Source organism: Tursiops truncatus, chromosome 10 (genome assembly GCF_011762595.2).
Source record: "Tursiops truncatus isolate mTurTru1 chromosome 10, mTurTru1.mat.Y, whole genome shotgun sequence".
NCBI lineage: Eukaryota > Metazoa > Chordata > Mammalia > Artiodactyla > Delphinidae > Tursiops > Tursiops truncatus.
Genome location: NC_047043.1, coordinates 21,246,819 through 21,256,258, shown reverse-complemented (window position 1 = coordinate 21,256,258; position 9,440 = coordinate 21,246,819). Strand labels below are relative to the sequence as shown.

General features: G+C 40.9%; 4 protein-coding genes across 4 annotated transcripts; 1 reads left to right on the top strand and 3 right to left on the bottom strand.

The window, feature by feature from the left end:
- The first annotated feature begins 46 nt into the window (after positions 1 to 46).
- LOC101319223 (histone H2B type 1-K-like) lies at positions 47 to 989 on the top strand. Its single transcript, XM_073810477.1, has 2 exons — positions 47 to 693; positions 892 to 989. The coding sequence occupies exon 1, from the start codon at positions 84 to 86 to the stop codon at positions 462 to 464; it is 381 nt and encodes a 126-aa protein (XP_073666578.1). The 5' UTR covers positions 47 to 83; the 3' UTR covers positions 465 to 693; positions 892 to 989.
- A 472-nt stretch (positions 990 to 1,461) lies between these two features.
- On the bottom strand, positions 1,462 to 2,032 carry LOC101320102 (histone H4). The gene has a single exon (XM_019944920.3). It carries the CDS (start codon positions 1,817 to 1,819, stop codon positions 1,508 to 1,510), a length of 312 nt encoding a protein of 103 aa, XP_019800479.1. The 5' UTR covers positions 1,820 to 2,032; the 3' UTR covers positions 1,462 to 1,507.
- Positions 2,033 to 5,078: 3,046 nt separating this feature from the next.
- On the bottom strand, positions 5,079 to 8,919 carry LOC101320965 (histone H3.1-like). Its single transcript, XM_033863649.2, has 3 exons — positions 8,910 to 8,919; positions 8,749 to 8,762; positions 5,079 to 8,678 (listed from the first exon to the last, which is right to left on the bottom strand). Exons 1-3 carry the CDS (start codon positions 8,917 to 8,919, stop codon positions 8,310 to 8,312), a joined length of 393 nt encoding a protein of 130 aa, XP_033719540.1. The 3' UTR covers positions 5,079 to 8,309.
- On the bottom strand, positions 8,554 to 9,422 carry LOC101331748 (histone H2A type 1-like). The gene has a single exon (XM_004331909.4). It carries the CDS (start codon positions 9,414 to 9,416, stop codon positions 9,021 to 9,023), a length of 396 nt encoding a protein of 131 aa, XP_004331957.2. The 5' UTR covers positions 9,417 to 9,422; the 3' UTR covers positions 8,554 to 9,020.
- Positions 9,423 to 9,440: the final 18 nt, after the last annotated feature.

The following is a 9,440-nucleotide window of genomic DNA, read 5'->3' as shown; positions in this document are numbered from 1 at the left end:
TTTGCATAAGAGTTTCTATATAAATGAGGTACTTTACGCATTTAGTATTTTTTGTCGCTGTACGTTGCTTGTTTTTGCAGATCATGCCTGAGCTGGCGAAGTCCGCTCTAGCCCCGAAGAAAGGCTCTAAGAAGGCGGTGACCAAAGCGCAGAAGAAGGATGGCAAGAAACGGAAGCGCAGCCGCAAGGAGAGCTACTCCGTGTACGTGTACAAGGTGCTGAAGCAGGTCCACCCGGACACTGGCATCTCGTCCAAGGCTATGGGCATCATGAACTCCTTCGTCAACGACATTTTCGAGCGCATTGCGGGCGAGGCGTCGCGCCTGGCGCACTACAACAAGCGCTCGACCATCACGTCCAGGGAGATCCAGACGGCCGTGCGCCTGCTGCTGCCCGGGGAGTTGGCCAAGCACGCCGTGTCCGAGGGTACCAAGGCTGTCACCAAGTACACCAGCGCCAAGTAAATTTGTCAAGTTATTTTTAGATTAACCCCAAAGGCTCTTTTAAGAGCCACTAAGTTGTCAGTATTAGAGCTGAAAATACGAACTCTGAATTTATAAAGTTATAGCGATAACGTGAGGTATTGAGAATTCCATTGTACTGAATCACACGTACTGTGGTCGTAAATTGTCTCTGAATAGAAGGAAACCAATTATACTACCAAGTGCTTCAGTAACACGGCCCTTAGATCTGGTAAGTTAACACGTGAACACAAAGAGAATCATTCTTGTTTCGAGGGTCTTCTGTGTGAAGTGCAGTGGCTTCCTGTTTAAGTCTTAACAGCCTCTGTCACGTGTCCTTTTTTTCTCCACCACTAGTGTTCTAATGTGCATTTATGTGTTAGTAAACTTGGTCTCCAATGACCTCCTAAAATGCAGCCTTTTAACTCAGCAGTTATCTCGTCCAGCGCATTTGGGGTCAGGACAATGCTAGAACTCTGCGCCGCCCTCCCCGCCCCCCCGCATCCCCCACCCTCACCCCCAGCCAGGAGGAACAAAGTCTGCAAGGCAAAGAGAAACCTGTCTTCAGAGTAAAGGTATGTAATATGAGGGCTCACAAAAAAGATCTTATGTGGCCAATTTACTAGTTTTTAAAAAACATACGGCTAGAGAAACAAGTAACAGATGGGTGGTAAAATGGGGAAAAATAAGGTCATATCCCTCACCCGACATTAAGAAATATAAAGGACTGGAGGGAGATTTTAGAGTTGAGCCTGAGTCCAGGCCTCTGGTCTCATAAAACTCAGGCCTCCAGACAAATCCAACCCGCAGCCGAGAAGCTAGTTGGAGGCCCCACCCGTGCCCGGGGGAATCTTGCCCCGCGATCACTACTGTGCTCAGTCCATTTCCCACACCCTAGAGTTAACTATGTGAACTGCCTTGAGCGATCCACTTTAAATGGTTTAAGACACCAGCGTACAGACGGATTACTTTAGCCCTTTCCTTGAAAACGTGGGGGCCCTAAAAAGGGCCTTTTTAATAAACAAACAGGATCAAACTTTTTTCTTTTAGCCGCCGAAGCCGTAGAGGGTGCGTCCTTGGCGCTTGAGCGCGTACACTACGTCCATGGCCGTGACCGTCTTGCGCTTGGCGTGCTCGGTGTAGGTGACGGCGTCCCGGATCACGTTCTCCAAGAACACCTTCAGCACCCCACGGGTCTCCTCGTAGATGAGACCAGAGATGCGCTTGACACCTCCACGCCGGGCCAGGCGGCGGATGGCGGGCTTGGTGATGCCCTGGATATTATCGCGCAGAACTTTGCGGTGGCGCTTGGCGCCCCCTTTCCCCAAACCTTTCCCCCCCTTACCACGTCCGGACATTCTCAGGAAATGAACAGAAAACTGCACTCAACTTGTCGCAGCTCCTTTTAAAAAGTAACCTCTGCGGACCAGAGTGAAAACCAAACGAGCTGTGGCGGGAATCCCTCTGGGTTGGGGGAGGGGACCTAAACACCTATAGGAACAAGCCGGCCGTACTACTCCCGTTTGTTCTCTTTCAGTCAATTCTTTTGATTCCTCAAGACCTAGGCTATTTTTCTCCCCTTTTCTCATTTAATTTGTTTCGCTCCTCATCCTCGTTAAGCAACAAAACTTTAACATTGTAGATGATACATAAAATAGCACAGAGAAGAAAATATTCTGCTTTTATCTCTACCTATATACATGTGTCTTCTTTCTCTACCAGTATTTGCATACGGTTAATACCATTTTGTGAAGTTTTTCTCCTAATATATGGGGGAAATATACTACCTAGAAATAGAGCAAGATGGGCTAATAAAATAGAGAATTTCAAGATCTTCCAGGTATATTGCTAAATTCTCTTCCACCAAATGTGTGTCAATTTCCATTTTTAATATAAATTCCTATTATTATTTTACTGATAATGGGTAGAATCATTAAAAAAATTTAACTCTATAATAATCCAGATTTGGTTTCTTGTATAGAGAATTAACTTTTAAAAAATTAACCAGCTGGCTCATCAGTATAACATAGTAAATATTTTCTCCACTTATTTGAGGAACTTAATTGATCGTTTATTGAATATTTCACTTAAAATTATTTCTTGAGTTTTTATTCTGCTGATCAGTCTATGTATAGTGCTCTAGCATTTAATTATTTGTAATGTTGAAAAATAAGTATTTGCCAGTGAATTCATACCTCATAATTATTTATTTCAAATTAATTTCTACTATTATAGAAAAATAAATCATTTTATCTAGCTGCAACAAAGTAGTTATTTTAGTACTCTTAACTGTATTAAATCTATACAATTTATTAGGGTAAATTTGTTATTTTTGAAGTACTGTGTCCTCCTAACCTGCAAAATACTGAATCTGGGTCTTTAAATGTCTCAGTAGATTTTTTTTCTAGGTAACATATAATTAAAATTTTTTTTAACTTTCATTAATTAGAAGAGCAGTTAATTTGTCATTAGTGAACAAGTAGAAAATTCAAATGCAGAGAAAAGAAAGTCTATCTTTGTCTTTCTAAGAAAGCCTTTATTAAACGAATGATTATATATTTCAAACATTCTTGGATGTATATACTTAATTTAAAAAATATATACTATTTTACTATTGCTTAAATTCTGAGAAATTTTAATCCCTTCTTTCAGCATTAGCATATAATCCCATTGTTATTCAATGATTTTCTTTCACTTTCCTTTATTTCAATGAGAGTTACTTTTAGCAAGGTTGCAATACAGTATTTTCAAAGTACTCCTATAAACTATAAATTTCATAAAATAAATAAAAACCTTTGCAAAAACGAAACTGATTCAACCAACAGGAACAAAATTCAGTATATGTTACAGAGATGGGTATATATCCAGCATAATTTAACAAGTTAATTTAAGGGCAAATACAAGTTGAAAATAAGAGGCTTAATTCTCCTCGAGGGTCCCTTTCCTTTCCTTTTTCTCTTTCAAAATTTCTTTCTCTGTCCTTTCCAAATGTACGTAAAATGGCTAAAAAAGTCCTTTGCCAGCCTCTTAACTCAGGAAAGTTTCCTCAAGGAGCTTAGAGTCCTCTCTTTAATCATCAAGGAAAATAGTACTCTTTTTCCCAGTTTCCTGACTCCAGATTGCAAAACCTACCTAATGTAATGGGTAGTATCTACTTACCTATATAAAAGAGTGAGATTTTTTTCTCTATCTTTGCAATCTCTTTAAAAGATTGCCCGTGTAGAGCATAATATTTTGAATAAGCATTAAGCTTATTCAATAATAAACTTTCTCTTCTTTTGTTTTACATTATATTTCCCCAACATTAGTTAACTGGAATATATTTTACAAACCCTTCTCTACTTTTTAAAAAAAATATTTGTTTATTTATTTGGCTGAGCCAGGTCTTATGCGGACCTTCGTTGCAGCCTGCGGGGTCTTTAGCTGCGGCATGCAGGGCTGGAACCCAGGCCCTTTGCATTGTGAGCGTGGAGTCTTAACCACTGGACCAACAGGGGAGGCCCCCTTCTCTACTTTAAAAATGGGTAAAATGCCCACCAACTACTAGCCTCCCTTCCTATCTGATTTCATGAGTTTTTGCATAACAACTAGTGATTATAAGACTAGCAATGGATGGATATCTGAAAAGTTTGTCAGATTGTTTATAATTTCTGAAATTGATAAGCAAAGGTTTATTGTTCTATAAACATACAATATATTATTTTATAAAAATACAATGCTCTTCGGGCCGTTTTCTAACATAGTAACTGACTTAATATGTCGAGATGAACAGTTCAAATCAAATATTTTCTTTGTGGCTTTATGTTCTTTCACTGTTGAAGGGCAGCTGAATATGTCACCCCAAAGTATGCCTCTTTGTCATAAGGGTTATTTTGAACTAATTATTTTTGAGAAACAGCATAGACAGGTGAATCTCTGAAAACAGAAGTTACCTTTTTGTTAGAGACACATATTTATAGAAGAAAGCTACATTTGTGTCTCCCTCTGTATACTATGAAGAGAAGGATGATCCGAAATCATGAAAAAGATCTTGTGGGAGAAGGTACCCACTTTAACCTGCATAACAAACCCTTGTTTATTATGCGTTTTTCTGATAATGTGTCCCCCCTCCCCTACACAACTTTCTTTTGTCTTTAGCTAAAGATGGTGTGTAAGGTGGTGGCTTGGGCCATCTTGAGGAGTTTACTCATTTTTCCTGTGTCTCTCCTGTATACATGAGGTTTACATGTTAATATAATTTTGGTGGTTTTTCTCTTTTTAATTTGTCTTTTATTCTAGGTAGTCTCAGCCAAGAATTCAAAAGGAAATTTCTTTTTCCTACACAGTACAAATCAAATCCAGCAGCAAACTATTGGTTACACTTGTGAAATATAGCCTATACCTAACCATTGTCTATTACCCCAATTTAAGCCAAACCACCATTATCTCTCAAAAAGACCACTGCAATAGCTTCCTAATTTATCTCATTACTTCTAAACTTTGTATTCACCATACAGTTGCCTTAGTGAACTTTCACAAGAAATGTAAATCAGGTTATGCCATTCCTCTGTTCAAAACTCTTAGAATGATTTGCAGAAACTTACAGCATGGCATATAAAACCCTACATGATCATAAAGCCCTACATGATCTGACCTCTGCCTATCTCTGTGAACTCACTTTCTACCCTTGCTTTCTCTGCTCTTGATCTTCCTTAAATATTCTTGATCTTAAACTTGATCTTTAACTTTCTATCTCAAAATGCCCAAATAGATGGGCAAATGCCCAAATAGTTTGGGCAGAATAGATGCCCAAACTGACTGTAATGGATATACAAATGTCTACAAATATAAGAAAAAAATGTTCAATTACATTATTAACCCACAACATTGGATTTAAATTTAAAAAAAAAAAACCCTTAAAAGAATTGTAATGCGAGAGTTTTAATTTGCTTTAAAACTTTTGTTTAGAAATATTCTCTGTGTATCATTTAAAATATAATGCATGAGTTCAGATTTTTTATATTAATACAGACAACAGTATACATCAACAAAATATTAGTATTTGGTGTTGAAGGGGAGCAGACTAGGCCACCCCAAAATACACCATTTAGCATAAGGATTATTTCGCTGAACTGAGGCGTTTGAGATGAAGCAGATCCAAGAAAATCTTCTTGCTTTCCTTCTGTTTCCCTAAAAGCAGGACACAGATTTACAGAGATGTCCCTCCTCCTCTCTTTCCCAGGAAGAACAAAGGTTAATCCTAGTAAACAACTTTAGACCCTTATCAATGGAGAAGGCATCAAATTAAATATGCCTAACAAAGTTTACCCTTGTTTCCCTGGTAACGTCCCCCGTACCTGACCTCCCTACATCTCCATCTTTAGCGGCAGATGGTATGTAAGCTGGAGTTCTTTTTATTTGTTTTGTTTTGTTTTTTGGCTGCACCTCACAGCTTGCGGGATCTTAATTCCCTGACTAGGGATTGAACTCGAGACCTTGGCAGTGAAAGCCACCAGGGAATTCCCTGGAATTCTAAGGCACCTCTAGAGGTACTCATTTTTCCCTGGGTTTCTCCCATGTATAGATGAGGTATAGTTGTTAAGAAACTTGTTTTTCTCTTTCGAATTTGGCTTTTATTACAGGGCTTGTTACCCGAAAACTGGGTTCGCCTCTTGGTGGGTGTCGCACCAAAAGACAGAACCAAGCCAACGATCAGGAGAAGGAAGAAAGAATTTATTACTACTTGCAGCAAGTAAGGAGAACACCGGGGATCTTCCCAAAGCAGTGTCTCCCTGAACAGCAAAACTGGGGAAGTTTTAAGCTAAGGGTACATGCATATTCATGAAGGGGCTCGAGCAGATAATTCAGCACAGAATTGGGGCAAAGGTTGACGGAGTCCAAGCTTTAGTTGATCTGAAGTCACTAAGGGGCAAAATTATCATTCCATTCTCCACCTAGGTGGGGGCCTTAGTTCCTGCAGAACTCAAAGACTGTATCAGATTTTTATCTATATCCCTTGAGGAGGAACTAGGGCTTTTATTGTTGAACTATTGTTTCTTGACTGCTTTTCCTTTGTTCCTGCACTCCCTTACTTTCCTTAAGATCATTGATTACTGAGACACGTTCAAGGGCAAGCATTAGATCACGCTTAGATCACAAAATGGCTTAGGCCAAAATGGCTTCTCTTATGTAAATAAAGCCATTCCTGGGAATTACCCGGTGGTCCAGTGGTTAGGATTCCACGCTTTCACTGCCAAGAGCCCGGGTTCAATCCCTGGTCAGGTGCGGGGACCCCCTAATCTATCTGCTTACAGGCTCTCAGCCAAAAACTCGGAAGGGTGGAGGAAAAAGTATGTTTTTTCCCTACAATTGGAAGACATATTTAAAGACAGAACAATTGAATAATGAATGAAATCATTTGGGTTACATAACTTCTAAAAAGCCTATGAAAAGTCAAATACTTTACTGTTTTTTGATGGGTCATTTGAGTGTCTAGCATTGTTAGATATTGTTGTTGGCATTTCTTTTTATTTCAAGAAGTCTTATTTATACTAGGATTGGAAGAAGTTCTATTTTAAGTACAAAAAACAAAGACAATAAAAGGGTATGAATAATTATATGAGATATTAGAAGACTTAAGTGCTAAAGAAATTCCAGCTATGAAGAGGCAGTTTCAGTGAAAAATCATAATTAAGTTGCAAAAGAATGGGTTAGATTGACCAAATCTTACAGCAACGGTTTTTCACCTGGGATCCATATATGCCACAATGCCTCTGAGGATAAAAATCAGCAGAATGTGGATGGGGCGGTGGCGGTAGTGGTGAGGGGGGAAGTCCATGAGTTTAGAAGGAGAAAAATATATATTTTAATTAACCTTTAACTGAACATTGGCATTTCACTTTATTATGAATTTAGGCCTCAAACCTCAGTACCTGTTACTTTGTTACCCAGTGGAAATCACAGATGTTTCATTTTTCATAACAATTGCTGCGTTATCTTAAACCATCTTTTATACTTATCTTATTACTGATGGCAGTTAGGCTCCCCAAAAGATTGTGTTATGTACTGTGTTAATTATATAAGTGCATATGTCACTCTATCAAATTTACTTTTAAAAATACTTTGATAACTGTAATGTAATAAATTTTTTTTCAACTTTTGCATTTTGTACACTTAAAACATTATTCTGAGAAGTTTCCACTTAGTCACCACACAGCCAAAGGTGTTCATGATATTCAAGAAAAAAAAAGTTAACGTCTTTTATTTTGAGATGACATCAATTCAAAGAGTTCAGTGAGTGGAGAGTAAGAGGCTAGATTCTGCGACCTAGGCAGTAAAAACCATTGGCAGGGGTATTCCTTATTTGGTTACAGCAACAGAAGTTACTTGTCATGTCACATCAAGTAACTCTTTCAAAGGTAACCCTATCAGCTTTGCTGACTTGGTTTCTGTCAGGAGCCCACAACACACTACATTTCTCCACTACTTACCAACTACTTTGTCGAACCATATCATAATCCTCTATATTATTTTCCTTACCCCACACTTACTTTAAGTCTACGAGGCAGAAGTTTAAGTCTGCGTGATTGGCAACACTTTACATTTCAATAGCAATAGTTATGGAAAACATTTCCTCAAATGTCTTGATAGGTTTAAAGTTGGTTAGAAATAACTAACCTGTCAAGTTCTCCTGAGGCAACAGCATTTGAGATTTAGGCCGCAACCCAAATATGAGAAACCTTTCTCGTGCTCCAGAGTGGTGTCACATCTACAGATGTAATCCCAATATTTTAACGTAGCAACATTGCCTCGTGGCACATGTACTGTTAGGGAAAACGTATGTGGCTGACAGTATTTGGGTGAAGGAGACTATCGTGCCACGAAGCTCTCCGTTGATCTGTAGGGGAACTGGATGTCCTTGGGCATGATGGTGACGCGCTTGGCGTGGATAGCACACAGGTTGGTGTCCTCGAAGAGCCCCACCAGGTAGGCCTCGCACGCCTCCTGCAGCGCCATCACGGCCGAGCTCTGGAAGCGCATGTCGGTCTTGAAGTCCTGCGCGATCTCGCGCACCAGGCGCTGGAACGGCAGCTTGCGGATCAGCAGCTCCGTGGACTTCTGGTAGCGGCGGATCTCGCGCAGGGCCACCGTGCCGGGCCGGTAGCGGTGCGGCTTCTTCACGCCGCCCGTGGCCGGCGCGCTGCCGCAGGCCGCCTGGTCAGGCCCTTGCTGCACCGTCTGCTAAATTCGAGTCAGGGTGGTGCTTCTTTTGTACCAAAATATCTCAGAAACTGATGCTAATGGTTACCCGTGGACGCACACCTATTAAGGATTAGCGATAAAATCCTAAATCCGTAGATAATCACTGCAGCGAACTTTCTTTAAAACGTGATAAAATGTTTTTCTTACTTTGCTTTCAACAAAGCAGAGGATGGGAAAGTGACTCAGGCTTTTATTAAATCTCACTACCCCTTTTCATCGTCCAACGTAACAAATGTTAAAACTCTTTTACAGAAAATATGGGTGGCCCTGAGAAGAGCCTTTGGTTTGAATTTATCCGAGCTGCTATAATCTAGGCAATTACTTGCCCTTGGCCTTGTGGTGGCTCTCGGTCTTTTTGGGCAGCAGCACGGCCTGGATGTTGGGCAGTACGCCACCCTGAGCGATGGTGACTTTGCCGAGCAGCTTGTTGAGCTCCTCGTCGTTGCGGATGGCCAGCTGCAAGTGGCGCGGGATGATACGCGTCTTCTTGTTGTCGCGAGCCGCGTTGCCCGCCAGCTCCAGGATCTCCGCGGTCAGGTACTCCAGCACTGCCGCCAGGTACACCGGCGCGCCGGCCCCGACACGCTCGGCGTAGTTACCCTTGCGGAGCAGGCGGTGCACTCGGCCCACGGGAAACTGCAGCCCCGCCCGTGAAGAGCGGGTCTTGGCCTTGGCGCGAGCTTTCCCGCCTTGCTTGCCTCGTCCAGACATCATGAAGCCAACAACAACACCTCAGAA